Source organism: Jaculus jaculus, chromosome 14, assembly GCF_020740685.1.
Source record: "Jaculus jaculus isolate mJacJac1 chromosome 14, mJacJac1.mat.Y.cur, whole genome shotgun sequence".
Classification (NCBI taxonomy): Eukaryota; Metazoa; Chordata; class Mammalia; order Rodentia; family Dipodidae; genus Jaculus; species Jaculus jaculus.
Window position 1 is genome coordinate 9404285 of NC_059115.1, and position 21101 is coordinate 9425385.

Consider the following 21101-nt stretch of genomic DNA (forward strand, 5'->3'; position numbering starts at 1 on the left):
GGTCAGCCTGGAGCGACATTGTGAGTTCCAGGTCAGTGTGGGCTAGATGGAGATCCTACCTTGGAAAGCACCAAACAAAAGAAAGGAAGCAGCACAAATAGTACTTTATTAGGTCACCTATTCCCAAGTAACATGAAAGTCTGCCCAGGCATGACAAGCATCATGTGTAGTGACAACACTATCCACAAAGAGTCAGTAATTTCTGAAGCACACCCCTCCCCCAACACAGAGACCACCCCACTCAGCTCCATGTAGCTACAGCTAAGTAATGCCATGTCTAACTAGTCGAGAGGGGGACAACCTAGTAAGTTGGACTCCACCGTTCATGATCGCCTTCTATTTGGCCAGGGAGATGAGATCACCCTCCCTTAACAGATTGGGGTGACCAATATACACAGTGGAGACCTGCCAGGTAGCAGAAATGGGGTGGCTTGGGTGATAATAGCCCTGGAGAGTGCACAGTGGCTCATATGATCTCCCCGCATACCTGGCACACATGGGGAGTGCCGTAGGGGTGCTGGAATGTATAAGGTTGGCTTCCTTCAGTTGGCACTTTCCAAAGGCTACTCTCTCCCATCTTGTTTCTGGAATGAGATGTCTCATGATCAACAGGATCCTAGTGGCTAAAGGCGCTGTCACAGGCCCAGTCCTCTTAAGGCCTTTTTCCAGTATGGACTCTCTTGTGCCGAACAAGATTAGAACTGTGTTTGAAGGCTTTCTCACATTCTGTGCATTTGTAGGACCTCTCATCAGTGTGGAACTGCTGGTGCTGGTCCCAGTAGGACCTGGTGGTGAAGGTTTCTCCACACAGGCTACACTTATAGGGCCGCTCACCAGTGTGGCCTTTCAAGTGCCGATACAGACTCGAGTGAGCCACATAGGTTTTCCCACATTGCTTGCAGTGAAAAGGCCTTATTCCAGTGTGTACTCTCTGGTGGAGAATGAAGCTGCTGTTGTCTTTAAAGCACTTTCCACATTCCCTGCACTCATAGCCCCGCTCTTCAATGTGGACTTTCCGGTGCCGAATGAGGGTGGACACAGCACTGAAGGCCTTCCCACATATGTTGCACTTGTAAGGCCTTTCTCCCGTGTGAGTCCTCTGGTGCAGACCAAGTGCATCTTTGCGGTTGAAGGTTTTCCCACATTCGCTGCACTCGAAAGGTTTTATGCCTGTGTGAACCTTCTGGTGCTTCCTCAGTTTAGAAGGGTAGCTGAAGGCCCGCCCACACTCATTACAAACATGGGTTCTTTTTGCAAGGTGAGTTTTTTGGCGACTAACATGGACTGAGTTCTCGTTGGGACCATTTCTACCTGTTGGGCATCTTAGAGATCTCTCTTCAGTGTGAGTTATCAAATGAGTTAGGAGGGCGAAGGCCTCCTGGAAACTTGCCCCACAGTCACTGCAACTGAAGGGCTTCTGTGTGCTGTGGACTACCCGCTGCTGCCCAGGAGTGGAGCTGGGTGGGAAGGCTTCTTTGTGCTCATTGCTCTTGCACAATTTGTCCTTGCTGGGGGAGCTCTGGTGCTGGAGGAGGCCTCTGGTGGCTGGGTTGTCCTTTCCAGTTTGTCTACATATACAGGGCTTCTCGGATGCTTGCTTGCGGGGAGCTTCCTTATCTCTACACTCACAACCTGAAAGCAAAGACCAGTTACTGGAGCTGGATGAGAGGAAGGAGGTGCCTTCATCACCAATGTATGTCAGGCATATGAAGAAAGGACTCATTGGCCAGACATGGTGGCACGTGCCTTTAATAATCCCAGCACTGGGGAGGCAAAGGTAGGAGGATCACTGTGAGTTCGAGGCCACCCTGAGACAGAGTGAATTCCAGGTAAGCCTGGGCTACAGTGAGACCCTATCTTGAATAGAAGAAAAGTTATGACAAGTAAATTCTCCAAAGGAAGGACTCTATCCCAAAATGGGGCTGTTTGGAATTCCAAAGAGAGAAGCACTCAGCTGGGTGTGATGGCGCTCACCTTTAATCCCAGTACTCTGGAGGCTGAGGTAGGATGATTTCCATGATTCTGGCCAGCCTGGGTTACTGAGTGAGTTCCTACTTAGCCTAATCAGAGGGAAATGGGGAGCCTACATGAATGAAAGGGAGTGTAAGCCGGTTGTGGTGGTGCAACCGGTAGGATATTGCTGAAGAGGTGGAGGCAGGAGGATCAGGAGTTTGAGGCCAGTCTGGGCTAAGAAAGAGAGAAAAGAGACAGAGAGAGAGAGAGAAAGAAAGAGTGTGATATTGGCTGGAAAGATGGCTTAGCGGTTAAGCGCTTGCCTGTGAAACCTAATGAACCTGTTCGAGGCCCGATTCCCCAGGACCTACGTAAGCCAGATGCACAAGGTGGCGCATGCATCTGGAGTTCATTTGCAGTGGCTGGAGGCTCTGAAGTGCCCATTCTCTCGCTCTTGCTCTCTCTCAAATAAATTTTTTTTTAAGAGTGCAGTATAGTTGTGTGGTGGTTTGATTCAGGTGTCCTCCTTAGGAATTGGAACCTTACTGGAGGAGTTGTGTTGTTGGGGGCTGGCTTATGGTTGTTCTAGGCAGCTTCCCCATGCCAGTGTTTTTAGTACACTCTCCTGTTGCTGTGTCTACCTGATGTAGGCCAGGAGGTGATGTCCAGCTTCTGCTCATGCTATGTTTCCCCTGCCATCAAGGATTTTCCCCTTTAGTCTGTAAGCCAAACAAAATCCTTTCCTCCCACAAGCTGCTCTTGGTCAAGTGCTTTGTGCCAGCAACTTGAAGATGATTGCAACAAGCTGTAATCTCAGGGCTGGAAGACTATTGGCATCATGAAACAGAGCAGCTGTGGGGACACAGACAGCCTTGGCCCACTGCACTAACTTTCCTTGAGCAGGCCAAACAGCCATCTATTCACCCCCGATAGAGCACCTATCACAGACTGAAGTAATGACTCCAATCCACGTCTGGCCTGAAAAGAAACCAGAGTTTATTGGGCTTACATACAGGAGCATGGGTGACCTCACAACAGCCGCATCACCAAAACCCCACTCTGCCATGAATGAAGCTCTTCCACGGAACATGGGTGACCTCACAACAGCCACATCTCCAAAACCCCACTCTGCCATGAATGAAGCTCTTCCACGGAACATGGGTGACCTCACAACAGCCACATCTCCAAAACCCCACTCTGCCGTGAATGAAGCTCTTCTACGGAACATGGGTGACCTCACAACAGCCGCATCACCAAAACCTCACTCTGCCATGAATGAAGCTCTTCCACGGCTGCACAGACTTGGTTCCCCTCAGTGAGCCTTCACCCCTCTACACTCAAACCCTCGTGAGACTACAAGCAGCTGTGTAAGAGTTACAAATAGCCGAGGAGGGTAGACAAGGGGGAGCATCTGAGGGCTGGGGAAACGGCTTAGCGGTTATAAGACGTTTGCCTGTGAAGCCTAAGGACCCTGATTTAATTCCCCAGGACCCACGTAAGCCAGATGCACAAGGGGGGCACATGTGTCTGGAGTTTGTCTGCAGTGGCTGGAGGCTCTGGCGTGCCCATTCTCTCTCTCTCTGCCTCTTTGTGGTGGTTTGAATAGAATAGATGGCCCCCAATATATTCAGCTATTTATTTGTTTGTAGTTTGCATTCTGCAGCCACCTGGCTGGAGGCAATGTCACTGGGTGGATCTTAAGGTGTGGGGGTGGGTTTCAGATTTCAACCTAAAGATATGCAAAGTGCGCCTAACTGGAGTTCCTGAAGTGTGCTGTGGCTTTTGACCTTTTGGCTTGTGCTTCTCTCTCTCTCTCTCTGCTTGGTCATGTGAAGGCAGGCCAGATTCTTCTGCCATTATAGAACTTCCCCTGGATCTGTAAGCTTCAATAGATATCCCTTCCTCCATAACTGTGCCTGGTCTGGAAGTTCATCTCAGCAAACCTGAAGCTGTCTGTTACACTCTTCCCCCCCCCCAATAAGTAAATAAATATTAAAAAAAAAACAAAGCATGGAGCAGCTGGAATCTCAGGTGAGGGTATAATTCACCTCCCCACTCTTTCTTCTTTGAGGGAACCTAATAGCCCAACCTTGTTGAGGGTCTGTAAGGTGGTAACTAATGGCTGTTATGCTCGGAGGTCAGCATTCCACAACAGCTGTTTTGACAATTATTAAAGCTGTGATGTGTGCTGCCGTGCTTCATGTGCAGCTAGCAACTTCCGTCCTGGCTCTGTTACGGCACTGCCTTTTCCATTACTGAGCAAAACCCTACTGGGATTGTTTGTCTCTGCCACACTCCCTCAGCTATACACCCCTGAGCTTGCGATCACTTGAGCAATAGGAGGCTAGGGAGATGGTCTGTGGTTAAAAGGTGCGTGTTTGTAAAGTTGGCCAGCCTATGTTTAATTCTCTAGTACCCACATAAAGCCAGATGTATCTGAAGTTTGCTTGCAGTGGCAAGAGGCCTTGGTATACCCATACACACACACTTCTCCCTCCCTCTCTCTTCATTCATAAGTAAAACAATTTTCCCCCCAAGGTAGGGTCTCGGTGTAGCCCAGGCTGACCTGGAATTCACTATGTAGTCTGAGTGGCCTCGGACTCACAGTGATCCTCCTACCTCTGCTCTGAGTGCTGGGATTAAAGATGTGCACCACCACGCCTGGCTAAATTGCTTCTTCTTTTATTTAGGGTCTTACTTTAGCCTAGATTGACCTGGAAATTCCTCTGTATCCTTGAACTCATGATGCTCCTCCCACCTCACCCTCCTCAGTGCTGGGATTAAGGAATGAGCCACCAAGCTCATCTTCCTTAAATTGTGTGTTGTCATAATAACCACAAAAGCTAAGTAAGGTCTTTAATCCCAGCACTAGGGAGGCACAGGAAGATCACTGTGTGTTTGAGCCTGAGACATGTGAATTCTAAGTCAGCCTGGGCTACAGTGAAACTCTACCTTGAAAAACATTTAGAGAAGTACTGGAAGCTCTAGCTAGGCTACTCAGGAAGGGACAAATAAACCACCCCTAGTCATGGATGACAGGATGTTATGTGGAGAAAATACCAAACTAACCCACTATTAGAAGTAATAATCAAAGATCACAAGATGTAAGTATTCAGAAACCAATTCTATTTCTACAACGGTGACTGAAAACTCTAAGAAGACAATTCCATTAAAATACTATCAAAATATTAAATACTTGTTGGGCATAGTGGCTTATGCCTATAATCCAAGTACTTGGTGACTACAGCAAGAAAATCAGAAATTCAAATTCAGTCTGTCCTACAGAGTAAGTTGCAGGGCAGCCAGGGAAACTCACTGAGACTCTGTTTCAGGGCACCAAAACAACAAAAAGTTCATAAATTAAGTACAAGCCTTACATATTAAAATATAAGGCACTACTGGGCTGGAGAGATGGCTTAGCATTTATAGCACTAGCCTGTGAAGCCTAAGGACCCAGGTCCAATTCCCCAGTACCCACTTAAACCAGATGCACAAGGTAGCACATGTGTCTGGAGTTTGTCTGCAGTGGCTAGAGGCCCTGGCATACCTATTCTCTCTCTCTCTCTCTCTCTCTCTCTCTCTTGTTCTCCAGTAAATAAGTAAATAAATAAAATATTTTAAAAGTAAAATAAAATATAAGGCACTGTTGAGAAAAAAAAACGTAAGAAGCTAGGTTTGGAGAGATGGCTTGGTGGTTAAAGAACTTACTTGAAAAGCCAAAGACCTATGCTCGATACCCCAGAGCCCACGTAAGCCAGACGCACTAGGTGGTGCATATGTCTGTAGTTTGTTTGCAGTGGCTGAAGGCCCTGGCACACCCATCCTCTCTCTCAAATAAATTTTAGAAAACATCATAATGTCTGCTGGTGTCTGGCTAATTGTATATACTATGCTCACCAAACTGCCTGGTAAGCACTTCTCTTAACGTTCATACACATATATTAATGCTACTGTCACTTTTGGTTAGAGAAGCATCTCTTTTCAGATGGCAGTGACCTTGGGATGGCTCAGAAGGCACCATGGTGCTGGTAAGAAGCGACAGAGGAGTGCTCAGCACTGAAACATCTCTCACACCTTCCAAGGCTCAGGGTCCATTGCAAGGAGAGGTGGTGGAAAGAATGTAAGAGCCAAGGGAAAGGTAGGACTCCTTACAACATGCTCCTCCAGACACAAAATGGCCTGGATATCCATGATCTCACAGTGTCTGATACTACCTAAACAAGACCACCATAATATGAAGATGATGACATCAAAATAAAAGAGACTGAGAGAGGGAAGGGGTACGATTGAGAGTGGAGTTTCAAAGGGGAAAGTGGGGGGAGGGAGGGAATTACCAAGGGTTATTGTCTATAATTATGGAAGTTGTCAATTAAAAAAAGAAAACACAAAGCCAGGCATGGTAACACACACCTTTAATCCCAGCACTTGTGAGGCAAAGATAGAAGTATCACTGTGAGTTCAAGGCCACCTGCAACTATAGAGTGAATTCCAGGTCAGCCTGGGCGAGTGAGACCCTACCTCAAAAAAAACAAAACAAAACAAACAAACAAAAAAAAAAAAGAGGCTAAGTAAGTGAAAAGACATTTAAAACTTATCATAATAATAATGTAATGGGAGTAAATGGGAGAAAAATTTAACTCAGAAAATCACACAGCCCTGAAACCCCTGCCTCATGGCCACGCTCTATTCTGCAGTCTTTGTATTGTCTCAAGGCTAGGATCTAATCTACAGTTTATTTAGGGTTTTTTGTTTGTTTGTTTGTTTTTGGTTTTTTGAGGTAAGATCTCACTCTAGTCCAGGCTGACCTGGAATTCACTCTGTAGTCTTAGGGTGGCCTCAAACTCATGGCGATCCTCCTACCTCTGCCTCCCAAGTGCTGGGATTAAAGGTGTGTGCCACCAAGCCTGGCTCTATTTAGTTTTTTTTTTTATTTTTAATTAAATGGAAACTTTAAATTAAATGGACATATCATATGTTGGTACCATCATTTCCCTCCTTCCTGTGCCCCTTCCACTGAGGACTCTCCTCAGTGAGATTGCTGGTATTCACCATGGAGCTGTGGACTGTGACATGTGACAGCAGCCAACCTAGTTTCTATTTTGTAACTCATCCTGTTTCTCACTGTTTCAGCTTCTGTAACTGCTTATTGCTAAAAATGTCCCTCCTGTGGCCCCTATTCATGTAGCCTAGAAGTTTAAGCCTACCAATAATTCGAGGAGTCCAGGATGGTGTCAAACTGCCTATACAGTCTCAGCAACTGCAGCTTAGAGTACTAACTCCTCTAGGACCCCTGGTATAAACGAACCTGAGTGCCAACCTTTCCAAGTAGGGCTTTGGTTCCTCACTGACTTGAACCTGAGATTCTGCAACAATGACATTAATGCCCTTTTAAATTTTATTTTATTTATTTGCAAGAGAGAGAGAGAATATGAATAGGTGTTCCAGGGCCTCTAGCCACTGCAAACGAACTCCATATGCAGATGCACGCACCACTTTCTGCATATGGCTTTACGTGGGTATTGGTGAATCGAAGCCAGGTTGTTAGGTATTAGGCCAGCACCTTAACCACTGAGCAATTTCTCCAGCCTGCCTTTAATTTTTTTAAATATATATATATATTTATTTATTTGATAGAGAAAGAGGGAGAGAGATAAAGAAAATGGGCTCATCAGGGCCTCCAGCCACTGCAAATGAACTCCAGACACCTGTGACCCCTTGTGCATCTGGCTAACATGGGTCCTGGGTAATCAAATCTGGGTCCTCTGGCTTTGCAGCAAATGCCTTAACTGCTATCCCTCCAGCCCCTTAAAAATTTTTTTAAGTTTTAATATAGGGTCTCCCTCTAGCCCAGGCTGACCTAGAACTCACTCTGAAGCACAGGCTGGCCTTGAACTTGTGGTGATCCTCCTACCTCAGTATCCTGAGTGCTGGGGTTGTGTGCCAACATACCCAACTATTATTAATATCATAATACAGAAATAGATGAGATAATACTCCTTCAGAAGATCTCCTTGGCTGGGCATGGTGGCACCCTTTAATCCCAGCACTCAGGAGGTAGAGGTAGGAGGATCACCATGAGTTTGAGATCACCCTGCAACTACAGAGTGAATTCCAGGTCAGCCTGGGCTAGAGTGAGACCCTACCTTGAAAAAACAAAAAAACAAGACCTCCTGATTCAAGTTCATGGCGCAAGTCTGTTCTAGGGAAGGCTCTGTAAATTTCTTTTGGAGGAGGAAGGCAAAACTTGGAGTAAAAAGGCCCTATGTCTCTTTAGTACAGTCACAAGGCCAGGGAGAGACAGAGCTGAATGAAATGATGGTTAAACTGTGAAGCAACTAGGTTGCTCCATGTAATGGGTAATCACATAGATTTTCAAAATACTTGGATCTACACTCACCCAGGAGACAAATCTTTGGGCAAGTATATGAGAGAACATAGATTAGGTTACCTGTGGTGGAGAGATCCACCTCACTGTGGGCGGCAGCATCTCATGGGCTGGGGTCCAGGACTGAACGAAGAAAAACTGGGGCTGGAGAGATGGCTTAGCAGCTAAGAGACTTGCCTATAAAGCCTGAGGACCTAGGTTTGACTCCCCAGGACCCATGTAAACCAGATGCATACGCTGGCACATGTATCTGGAGTTCATCTGCAGTGGCTAGAGGCCCTGACAAGCCCATTCTCTACCTATCTATCTGCCTCCTTCTCCTTCAGACAAATAAATAATAAATAATACATTTTTTAAAAAGAGAAGGAAAAATTGAGCTGAACAGCAGCATTCATTTCTCTCGGCTTCTTCTGCCCCACCATCCATAACACCTACAACAGGTATACTTATAAGGAAGCAGCCCTGTGGCCCAGCTTTGTTATGAATGGACTTTACATAGGGAAAAGGCAGATGTGGTCAGTGTGCTGAGGGGAGAGTGGGGAACTTACCCAAGGAGCTAATGAGTGTAAAATTCTCCAGCATCACCTCACGATAAAGGTTCCTCTGGGTCACATTAAGGAGCTCCCACTCCTCCCGGCAGAAGTGGATGGCCACATCCTCAAACATCAACAGGCCCTGCAATGATGAATTCAGTTGTGATAAGGTATACAGTAGGTAGGGGGGGGGGAAACCTTAAAAATGAACATAGGGACACACCCAAACCTGTGTGTCAGGATTTTCAGGAATATATATATTCTTATTTGAGAGAAGAGGGAAGCAGATAGAAAAAGAAAGAAATTCATGTACCAGGGCCTCTAGCCACTGCAAATGAACTCCAGACGCAAGTGCCACCTTGTGCATCTAACTTTACATGGGTACTGGGGAATCAAACCCTAGTCATTAGCTTTGCAGGCGAGCGCCTTAACTGCCGAGTATCTCTCCAGCTCATGTGGGTCAGGATTTTTAAGAATTTGTATTCTTGCTGGGCATGGTGGTGCATGCCTTTAATCCAAGCACTCCTGAGGCCGAGGTAGGAGGATTACTCTGAGTTCAAGGCCACGCTGAAACTACATAGTGAATTCCAAGTCAGCCTGAGCTAGAGTGAGACCCTACCTAAACAAACAAACAAAAAAAAAAAAAAAAAGAATTTGCATTCTTAGGTATCCTAAAGCTAGTTTAGTTTCCACACCAGTAACTTCAAGCTTGCTTGAATTTTTCCTGTGATAAACTTGACATCTCTTTCTGTTGTAGACTCCTGCCAAACACACTAGTCCATTACTTTTAAATTCAACCTTGCTTAAATTATTATTATTATTATTATTATTTTATTTTTTTTTTTTTTTTCTTTTCAAGGTAAGGTCTTGTTCTAGCCCAGGCTGACTTGGGATTCACTATGTAGTTTCACGGTTGCCTCGAACTCACAGTGATCCTCCTACCTCAGTCTTGGGAGTGCTGGGATTAAAGGCATGTACCACCACACCCAGCTCAACCTTGCTTAAATTCTCAGGATATGGGCGAAACACACAGCCAGCTTTCCCATCACTAGCCCAGTTCCAATATAGTTCTCTCCTTCCTCTTTGCACTTTATAAGCCAGGTCTTCACAGTCCACAATTCTCTCTGTGCTTAACATTTTTCAAAACTCTCACTAAATATCCCATAAAGCTCTTCTTAACAGCACTTCAAGGCCTTTCCAGTCCAAAGTAGCAAATCTTTCCACATTCCTCCCCAAAATACATTTCAAAGACCACATGGCAGATTAATTACAGCAGCAACCCACTTCTTGGTAACAATTACTGTGCAGTTACTTTCTCGTTGCTGGAGCATACCAGAAGCAGCTGATGGGAGGAGAGAGTTTGTTTTAGCCTTACAGATTACAGGGGAAGCTGCACCATGGTGGAAGAACCTGGCGCACTTTATCCATCCAAATCAGAGGCAGAACCAACAGCCAAAGCTCAAGGTGGCTCCCTACACACCATGGTAGGGCTGGACTCGAGATCCACCCCCAGTGACACACCTCTTCCATCCTCTGCCTGCTGAACCTCAATAAGACATACTTTCCAGGGCTGGAGGGATTGCTTAGTGGTTAACGCCGGACCCTGGTTTGATTCCCCAGGACCCACGTTAGCCAGATACACAAGGGGACGCACGCGTCTAGAGTTCGTTTGTGTAGTGGCTGGAGGCTCTGGTGCGCCCATTTTCTCTCTCCCTCTTTCTCTGTCAAATAAATAATAAAATATTTTAAGAAATACTTCGCAAGCCTGTGTGATGGCTCATGCTTTTAACCCCAGCACCTGGGAGGCAGAGGTAGGAGGACTGCTGTGCGTTTGAGGCCAGCCTGAGACTACATAGTGAATTCCAGGTCAGCCTGGGCTACAGTGAAACCCTACCTCGGAAAAAAATAATACCTTCCAGGTTTGGTGGCACAGGGCTTTAATCACAGCACCTGGGAGGCAGAGGTAGGAGGATTGCTGTGAGTTTGAGGCCACCTTGGGACTCCATAGTGAATTCCAGGTCAGCCTGGGCTGGAGTAAAACTTCAGGATGCAGAGGACATAATTTACACTCAAGCCACCACAGGCAGCGCGCTTTTATGTAGGACTGTCCAACCCTAGCAGGCTACATGGTGGCTCCAGGGCAATTGGCCCAAGGAGCCCACGATTCCGTCTCCGCCCCACATCTCCAACCAGCCGGACGTGGAGGACCAGGTGCGGACATCCGGGACCCGCCCCCTTCCCCCGCGCCCTCGTCCATCTGCACCGAAGCCCTCGCGGTCTGGGCACCTGACACGGCCTTTCACTCTTCCTCGGACACCCTCTGCTCCTGGGCGGCTTCCGAGCCATCGCAACCTGCGAGCCGAGCAGCGTGGCGGAGCCTTCCCGGGCCGGTGTCCGGGCGCCCGCCGCCGGGGACGCGCCTCCGAGACGCTCGCAGCGGCGTGCTGAGCGCGACAGCGCCCGCCAGAGCTCGCGCCCGCGACACGGCGCACGCAACCGGCGAGCTCCCGCCGACGCGCGCCCAGGCGCTCCGAGCCACGCGCACGCCGCCACGGAACCAGGGCTCCCCGCCCCCCAGCGCCGAACGCTACGGCAGGGCTCCGGGCACCGAGGGCCTCTCAGTCCGGCTGCGGGCTTCGCGTTATGACGTCATTTCCACGCGCTCCCGTCAGTGCGTTTGTCCGTTGCTGGGGCAACGGGGGCGGGCGTGACTGGGGACTCCAGCGAACTACAATTCCCACAAGCCACTTCTGCTGCTCGTGTTCTCAGGTGGGCCCGTGACAGCGCAGGAGGCGGGGTTCGCGACGGGCTGAACCGCGGGGAGTCTCCCTTGAGCTGATGAGAGGACTCAGGGACCCGGTGCGCCGTAACGAGTGGCTGTGCGGAAATCCAGGTCGTGGTCTGGAGAGGTGGCTTAGCGGTTAAGGCACTTGCCTGCGAAGCCTAAGGACCTAGTTTCATTTCCCACTACCTACAAAGGCCAGATTCTCAAGGTGGCGCATGCGTCTGGAGTTCACTTGCAGTGGTTGGAGGTCCTGGTGCGCCCATGCTATTTGCCTCTTTTTCTACTTCTTTCTCTCTCTCTATCCAGTAAGGAAATAATATATTAAAAGAGGAAATAAAATATTAAAAGAAGCCGGCGTGGATCGCTGTGAGTGCGAGACCACCCTGAGACTACAAAGTGAATTCCAGAATAGCCTGGGCTACAGAGAGACTCTGCCTCGAAAAGATATATATCTGTATCTATCTATCTATCTATATCTATCCAGGTGGGGAAGAGAATCAGGAAAGTTCCACGAGCCCTATTCAGGATGAATGCCTCCAGTTTCCACTGCTGACCGGAATGCCGTCCTTTGGTGGTGTGTTAGGTTTATCGAGTGGGGACTGAGCTCTGCTTAGAATCCTGGCTCTGGTGCTGGCAGTGCAACTTGAAAGGCCTTGGTCTCTCCCCACCGCACAACCTGGTCAGGCCTGGTGTTGTGAGGCAAGCCTGTAATCCTAACGCTACTTGCAGTAAGGATCGCGAGTTCGAGGCTAAACTGGATATCTAGGTGTGACCCCTGGCATCACAAATGCAACAACATAACTGGGGAGAAAGTGCTTGCTTGCAAAGCCTGGTTGATAGCCAGGCTGTGGTTTCCCATAGTCATGGAAAGCCAGACCCATAGTGTGCTCATTAGTGACTCTTGGAGAAGCAGGAGGCCCTGGTGCACCCATGCCCCGTCTTACTATCATTTCCTCTGTCTTATAAATAGATAACAGCAAAACACTCATTTTAGATGTCCTGTAGGCATCTATAGCAGGCTGATGGAAACATGGCTTCTCGGGTCAAGAGTTTGGCTTCTTCACTCTCCCCAACCAGCGTTCTGGATTTTCCTCTGCTTTTCCCTTGTTGCCCTTAGAAACTGATTGATGGAGGGCTGGGCAGATAGATGGCTGAGTGGTTAAGGTGCTTGCCTCCTAAGCCTAAGAACTCAGGTTCACATCCCCAGGTCCCACGCAGCCAGCCGCAGTGACGCAAACACCCAACGTCACACACTTGCCACGTGTGGAGCACGAGTCTGGAGTGTGTTCGCAGCGGGGGAAGGTTCTGGCAAGCCCATCTCTCTCAGCCTCCCCCCCCCAGAAAAAAAATATTTAAAAAAACCCTGATTGATGGAGCCCTACTGATCCTAGCATTTGGGAGGCCGAGGTAGGAGGATTGTTGTGAATTCAAGGCCAGCCTGGGACTACAGTGTGAGTTTCAGGTCAGCCTGGGCTAGGGTGAGACTGCCTCAAAGAAAGAAAAGAAGCCGGACGTGGTGATCTCATCCCTCATGGGGCAGAGGTAAGCGGATCGCTGTGAGTTCTAGAACACCCTGAGAAAATATAGTGAATTCCAGGTCAGCCTGGACCTGAGTGTGACCCAACCTCTAAAACACGTAAGAGAGAGAGGGAGAGGGAGAGAGAGAGAGAGTCAATCGGCGAAAGGAAAAGAAAAGGGAGAATAAAAAAGAAATTGCTCCGGGGCCGGGCAGCCAAACGCGCCGTCCCCCACTCGAGCCCGCAGAGCCTGCGGTGGAGCTTCCGAAGCTGCAAGGGCAGCAGTGTGGCTCCTGCACGCGGTAAGGGCTTCACTGCCTTCGCTGCTTCCTCGTCAGGCCGTGTTTGACGGAAAGACAGCGGCACCGGGCTTTCTCTGTCCGTGTGTGAAAGTTGGCCCCGTCTAAGGAAAGGATAGCGAGCGTCTCTTAGAAACTCTGGATGGCAGCTGCTTCAACCGGTTTTATCAATGTAGCTTATTAACTCAACTGAGTTGAGATCTGTGGAACCATAGGCCAAATGGCCAGTTCATTTTAGTTCTTTGAAATAAGAGCCTAGGGCTGGAGAGATGGCTTAGCGGTTAAGCATTTGCCTGTGAAGCCTAAGGACCCAGGTTCAAGGCTCAATTCCCCAGGTCCCACGTTAGCCAGATGCACAAGGGGACGCACACATCTGGAGTTCATTTGCAGTGGCTGGAAGCCCTGGCATGCCCATTCTCTCTCTCTCTCTCTCTCTCTCTCTCTCTCTCTCTCTCTCTCTGTCTCGATCTGCCTCTTTCCCTCTATCTGTTGCTCTCAAATAATGAAGAAAAGTAACAAAAAAAATTAAAAAAAAAAAAAAGAAATAAGAGCCTATGTTTCCAAAAGCAAGTGAGAAAAACACCTCTGACAAGACGGCCCGCCCAGCCTGCGCAGCTCTCATACTGTCAGATGGCATGAGGGCATTGCTGCCTCCCTGGTCCTCGGCCCCAGGAAAAAGCCAGCCTGTGCCCTGAGAAGATGAGGCCAAAGGAGGCTGTCAGACCAGGCAGGCCTGTGAAAGGGCCCCAGTGGGGCCTTCATGGTGAAGGAAACAGGCCCAGCTCCTATCTAGGCAGTGACAAGAGCAGGAGCCAAGCCCATCTCCTGTTTCCTCCCTTTTGTCTTCTCTTCTTCTTCCTCTCCATCCATAACTATAGACAATAAACCATGATAATTGCCTCCCCTCCTCCACTTTCCCTCTCACAAATCCACCCTCTATCAGGTCCCCTCCCCCTCTCGATTAGTCTCTTTAATGTTGATGTTATCATCTTTTTCTCCTATTATGAGGGTCTTATGTAGGTAGTGCCAGGCACTGTGAGGTCATGGATACACAGGCCATTTTGTGTCTGAAAAAGTGCATTATAAGCCCTACCCTTCATTTGGCTCTTACATTCTTTCCTCCCTCCCTATCCCAGTGCACCCTGAGCCTTGGAAGGTGTGACTCAGTGCTGAGCACTCCATTGTCACTTCTTCTCAGCACTATGGTGTCTTTTGAGTCTTCCCAGTGGTCACTGCCAGCTAAAAAGAGAAGCTTCTCTACCCAAAAGTGAGAGTAAAGTTGGGCATGTTGGCGCACGCCTTTAATCCCAACATCCAGGAGGCAGAGGTAGGAGGATTTCCATGAGTTCGAGGTCACCCTAAGACTCCATAGTGAATTCCAGGTCAGCCTGGGCCAGAGTGAGACCCTGCCTCAAAAAAACAAAAACAAACAAAAAAAAGTGAGAGTGACGTTAATATATGAATATGAACATTAAGAAAAGTGCTCACAGAGCAGTCTGGTGAGCATAATGTACTCACTCAGTTAGACAGCAGCACGGCCCTCATTTCTTAGGACATCAGGCTCAGGGTCCTAGTGCTGTAGCCCCTGTCATGTAGCTGTTAGAATCACCAGCACATGACTGTTGCCACCTTTTTCATAACTGGCCAGGTCTTTCCTGTTTGCTCCCCTCTTTCCCTGGAACCTAGAGGAACTGGGTGAAGATGCCTTTATTTGAAACCTGTGTCAGGTCTCTGCCTGAAGTTTTGTCATTGTGACAACTCTCAAAGGTCTTAGTCCCAAATGTGGAAAGCAGGTCAGGTTTCAGAATATTTACCATGCCAACCAGGAAGGAATCTGTCATATATATATATTATATGTATATATAATATGTGTATATATATATAAAAGATATATTTATATATATGTATGTATAATGCTTACAGAGCCTCTGACAGCTCAGGTCTATACCTAGTTGCTAAGCCATCTCTCCAGCCCCTTTGTGAACATTATATACGTACATACATACATATATATATACACACACACACACACACACACACACACACACACAAACACACACACACACATATATATTATTAGCAAGCAAAGAGAGAGAAAGAATGTGTGCAACAGGGCCTCTTGCCATTGCAAACAAACTCCAGATACATGTGCCAATTTGTCCATCTGGGTTCATGTGGAATCTGGGGAATTGAACCCCTGGCTGGTAGGCTTTGCAAGCAAGTGCCTTTAACCATTGATCCATCTCTCCAGCCCTTTCTCAACTATTTTTTTTTTAATGGTTTTGTTTTTGGAGGTAGGGTCCCACGTTAGTTCAGGCAGACCTGGAATTCACTCTGTAGTCTCAGGGTGGCCTTGAACTCTCAGTGATCCTCCTACCTCTGCCTCCCAAGTGCTGGGATTAAAGGTGTGCCACCACACCCAGCTCAACTTTTTTTTTTTTTTTTTTTTCGAGGTAGGGTCTTATTCCGGCTCTGGCTGACCTGGAATTTACTATGTAGTCTCAAGGTGGCCTTGAACTCACCATGATCCTTCTACCTTTGCCTCCCGAGTGTTGGGATTAAAGGTGTGCGCCACCACATCCAGCTCAATTTTTTTTTTTAATTGACAAATTCCATGATTGTAAACAATATCTCATGGTAATTCCCTCCTGCCCCCTCTTTTCCCTCTGAAGCTCCATTCTCCATTGTATCTCTGCCCCCTCTCAAACATTCTCTTTTATTTTGATGTCATCATCTTATCCTCCTATTATGATGGTCTCGTGTAGGTAGTGTCAGGCACTTCCCTATACTACAGGCCATTTGTGTCTGGAGGAGCACATTGTAAGGAGTTCTACCCTTCCTTTGGCTCTCACATTCTTTCCACCACCTCATCCTCAATGGACTCTGAGCCTTGGAAGGTGTGATATTGCAGTACTGAGAACTCCTGTTCTTTCCAATACCATGATGCCTTCTGAGTTATCCCAAGGTCACCACCATCTGAAAAGAGAAGGTTCTCTAACCAAAAGTGAGAGTATTAATATATCGGTATAAATATTAAGAGAAGTGCTTACTGGGCAGTTTGGTGAGCATAGTACATACAGTTAGCCAGACAGCAGCAGATGTTACACCCCTAGGGCTTATGACTACCGGTGCTGTAGGTTTTCAGTATCAGAGATGTATTTCCTCCCATAGAGCAGGCCTCCAGTCAAATTAGAGGGCAGTTGGTTTCCCCCATAACAGATATACCACTATTGCACCTGTTGGCTCATCTGGCCTGGCTGGCCAAATATAAGGCTTGCAGTGTCCACTACTGAGTACCTTCACTGGTGATTTCTCTCTCTCCCACTGAACTGCATGCAGCATGGCTTTTCTGTCAGGAGCCATCGAGCAAAAGCCTCTCCATTTTGCCTGGGCCTGCTCATAAGCTGACTCATTACTCAGAAAGCTGGTCCATCCACTTTCTGTTAGGTACTTCTGGAACATCAGTCAGCAGACTGCTTACAGAATCTTATCTTTTGCAAAAGGCCAGTTTATGGTCAGGATGTGAAGCCTGGTGCAGTTAGGATGTTAAGCCATTGAGGCAAGATTAGATGAACACCTAATTACATCCCCTCTAGGTTTCCTGACACATTCCAAACCCCTAAATTACATCAGCCAGCTTATTCCCCCCCTTTTTTTTCTCCCCCTATATAACCACTGTGTAAAAAATAAAGACTCTGAGGCCTTGACAAACATCTAGCACGGTGTCCGTCTTGGGTCTGTTTGCCTTTTCTCATTCAGGTTAACTTCCCCTTGGGTCCTTGTTCAACTCCCCGCTGGCCGGGGCACTTTTCCCAGCTTTGTCAGCTGGTCTACATGGAAGAGGTTTTCAGCTCCATTCCAGCAGGATTTCTCAGTGACCTTGCAGCCCAAGTATATTGAGTCTTCATCAGTAGGGTCTTACCATCTATTCCTGGTGGGAAACCAAGGGCCTTGGCGATGGCCTGTCATGCTTTAGGGGATCAGGGACCTCTCTGCCCAACAACTCACTGGAAGGTATCCCATCCCTGGCATGGAAAATTTCCTGGTAACAATCTATGGTTCTTGAGGGTTCCATTGCCCAAAAAAAGGTTTCCATATGACTTATTTATATCCTCTTAGATTTTGACTAGTCCTCCCTCCACCTTTCCTTTACTCAATCTCTTCCCCTCACCTTACTTAGACCTTTTCTCCCACATTAATCTGTTCTTCTACTTACATATATACAATGCCATCCTATTAAGTTGCCTCCTCCCTCCCTTTCTATTCCCTTTATATCTCCTTTCTATATTACTGGCCTTTGCTACTGAGTTTTCTTCCTACTCACACAGAAGTCCAGTCATTTGTAGCTAGGATTCACATATGACAGAGAACATGCAATGTTTGGCTTTCTGGGCCTGGGTTGCCTCACTTAATATAATTCTTTCCACATCCACCCTTTTTTTTTGAAGTAGGGTCTCACTCTAGCCCAGGCTGACCTGGAATTCACTATGGAGTCTGAGGATGGCCTCGAACTCACAGTGATACTTCTACCTCTGCCTCTGAGTGCCAGGATTAAAGGTGTGCGCCACCACACCTGGCCAGATCCATCTGTTTTCCTGAAAATTTCATAACTTCATTTTTCTTTACCTCTGAGTAGAACTCCATCATAGAAATGTACCACATCTTCATTATCCACTCATCAGTTGAGGGACATCTAGGCTGGTTCCATTTCCTAGCTATTGTGAATAGAGCGGCAATAAGCATTTTGAGCAAGTATTTCTAAGGTAGTGAGATGAGCCTTAGGATATATGCCTAGGAGCGCTATAGCTGGGTCATATGGTAGATCTATTTTTAGCTGTATCAGGAACTTCCAAACTGATTTCCACAATGGCTGGAACAGATTGCATTCCCACCAACAGTGTAGAAGGCTTCTTCTTTTTCTGCATCCTCGCCAGCACTTATGGTCATTTCTTTTTATGATGGCAGCCAATCTGATAGGAGTGAGATGGAATCTTAACATAATTTAAATCTGCATTTCCCTGATGACTAGGGATATAGAACATTTTTTTAGATGTTTATATGCCATCTGTATTTCTTCTTTTAATAACTCTTTATTTAGTACCATAGCCCCCCCCCCTTTTATTTTTTTTTGAGGTAGGTTCTCACTCTGGCCAAGGCTGACCTGGAAATCACTATGTAGTCTCAGGGTGGCCTTGAACTCACAGCGATTCTCCTACCTTTGCCTCCTGAATGCTGTTGGGATTAAAGGCGAGCGCCACCACGCCTGGCTTCCATAGCCTTTTTTTTTTTTTTTTTTTTTTTTTTGGTTTTTTCAGGTAGGGTCTCACTCTGGTCCAGGCTGACCTGGAATTAACTCTGTAGTCTCAGGGTGGCCTTGAACTCACGGCAATCCTTCTACCTCTGCCTCCCGAGTGCTGGGATTAAAGGCGTGCACCACCATGCCCAGCCCATAGCCCATTTTTAATTGTGTTGTTTGATTTCTTCTTATTTAATTTTTTGAGTTCTTTGTATATCCTAGATATTAATCCTTTGTCAGATGTATAGCTGGCAAAGATTTTCTCCCATTCTAGGTTGTTTTAGGTTTCATTAGGTTGGCTTTTTGCTCTATTCACAGTGTCTTTTGCTGTACAAAAGCTTTGTAATTTCATGAGGTCCCAGTGATTGATCTGTGATTGTATTACCTGAGCAATTAGGGTAATATCCATAAAGTCTTTTCCCCTACTTTTACCTGTAGCAGTTTCAGAGTTTCAGGTCTGATATTAAGGTCTTTGATCTATTTGGACTTAATTCTTGTGCATGGCGAGAGACAATCTATTTTCATCCTGCTACAGATTCATATCCAGTCTCCCCAGCACCACTTGCTGAAGAGGCTGTCTTTTCTCCCATGAGTATTTTTGTTGAATATCAAGTGTCTGTAGCTACCCAGACTTACATCTGGGTCTTCTGTTCCATTAATCTGCATGTCTGTTTTTGTGCCAGTACCATGTTTTTTTTTTGTTACTATGGCTGTGTAATATAGGTTAAAATCAGATATGGTGATAATACCAACCTTATTTTTGTTCCTCAAAATCGTTTTAGATATTGAGGTTTTTTGTGATTCCAAATGAATTTTTGGATTGTTTTTTCTATTTCCATGAAGAATGCCATTGGAATTTTGATGGGGATTGCATTAAATGTGTAGATTGCTTTTGGTAAGATTGCCATTTTCACAATATTGATTCTTTCAATCCAGGAACAAGGGATGTTTTTCCATTCCCTAGTGTCTTCTGCAATTTCTCACTTGAGTGTTTTAAAGTTTTCATTGTAGAGATCCTTTACTTCCTTTGTTAGGTTTATTTCAAGGTACTTTATTTTCTTTGATGCAATTGTGAATGGGAGTGATTCTCTGATTTCATCCTCTGTGTGTTTGTTGTTAGCATATAGGAAGACTACTGATTTCTGTGTGTTTGTTTTGTATCTTGCTACATAGCTATAGGTGTTTATAAGCTCTAACAGTTTACTGGTAGAGTCTTTAGGGTCCTTTATGTATCGAATCATGTCATCTGCAAATAATGATAACTTGATCTCTTCCTTTCCAATTTGTATCCCTTTTATGTGTGTCTCTTGCCTTATTGCTATGGCTAAGACTTCCAGGACTATATTAAATAAAAGTGGGGACAGTGGACACCCTTGTCTTTTTCCTGATTTTAGTGGGAAAGCTTCAAATTTTTCTCTGTTTAGTATTATGTTGGCTGTTCGATTGTCATAAATAGCCTTTATTATGTTGAGATATGTTCCTTCTATCCTCAGTCTCTGTAGGACTTTTATGATGAAGGAATGTTGGATTTTGTCAATGTTTTTACTGCATCTAATGAGATGATCATGTGATTTTTGTCCTTCAGTCCATGTATATAATGTATTACGTTTATCAATTTGCATATGTTGAGCCATCCCTGCATCTCTAGGATAAAGCCTTCATGGTCAGGGTGAATGATCTTTTCTGGTATATTCTTTTATTCTGCTTGCCAATATTTTGTTGAGAATTTTTGCATTTATGTTCATGAGGGAAATTGGTCTATAATTTTCTTTTTTTGTTCTATCTTTGTTTGTTTTTTGGTATCAGGGTGATGCAAGCTTTGTAGAAGGAGTCTGGTAGGATTCCTTCTTTTCCTATTTTAAGGAAAAGTTAAAGAAGCAGCGGTGTTAGTTCTTCCAGGAAGGTCTGGTAAAATTCACCAGTGAACCCATCTGGGCCTGGACTTAAAAAATTTTTTTTTCATTTTTTTGTTTATTTTTATTTTATTTTTTATTTGAGAGCGACAGACAGAAAGAGGCAGATAGAGAGAGAGAATGGGCGCACCAGTGCCTCCAGCCATTGCAAATGAACTCCAGACGCGAGCGCCCCCTTGTGCATCTGGCTAACATGGGTCCTGGGGAATCAAGCCTCAAACCACAGTCCTTAGGCTTCACAGGCAAGTGCTTAACTGCTAAGCCATATCTCCAGCCTATAGACATTTTTTTTAGTTGGGACATGTTTGGTAACTGCTTGGATCTCTATACTTGTTATAGGTCTATTTAAGTGATCAATTTCATCTTGATTTGATTTTAGTAGGTCATATAAGCCAAGGAAAGAATCAATTTCTGTCACAT

The 21101-nt window shown here is 46.2% G+C and overlaps 1 protein-coding gene across 1 annotated transcript; it reads right to left on the bottom strand.

Annotated features, from left to right (window-relative positions):
• Positions 1 to 85: 85 nt before the first annotated feature.
• On the bottom strand, positions 86 to 11269 carry Znf584 (zinc finger protein 584). Its single transcript, XM_004672896.2, has 3 exons — positions 11158 to 11269; positions 8887 to 9013; positions 86 to 1632 (listed from the first exon to the last, which is right to left on the bottom strand). The coding sequence occupies exons 1-3, from the start codon at positions 11215 to 11217 to the stop codon at positions 653 to 655; spliced, it is 1167 nt and encodes a 388-aa protein (XP_004672953.2). The 5' UTR covers positions 11218 to 11269; the 3' UTR covers positions 86 to 652.
• Between the last annotated feature and the right edge of the window lie 9832 nt (positions 11270 to 21101).

What these genes read in the sequence shown, in the direction of transcription:
- Znf584 (XM_004672896.2), bottom strand. Translation starts at nt 11,217, where the DNA reads ATGGCTCGGAAGCCGCCCAGGAGCAGAGGGTGTCCGAGGAAGAGTGAA. An exon ending in AGAGTGAAAGGCCGTGTCAG is followed by an intron (nt 9,014 to 11,157) that starts GTGCCCAGACCG and finishes TCATCATTGCAG; the next exon opens with GGCCTGTTGATGTTTGAGGA. An exon ending in TACACTCATTAGCTCCTTGG is followed by an intron (nt 1,633 to 8,886) that starts GTAAGTTCCCCA and finishes CTTTGCTTTCAG; the next exon opens with GTTGTGAGTGTAGAGATAAG.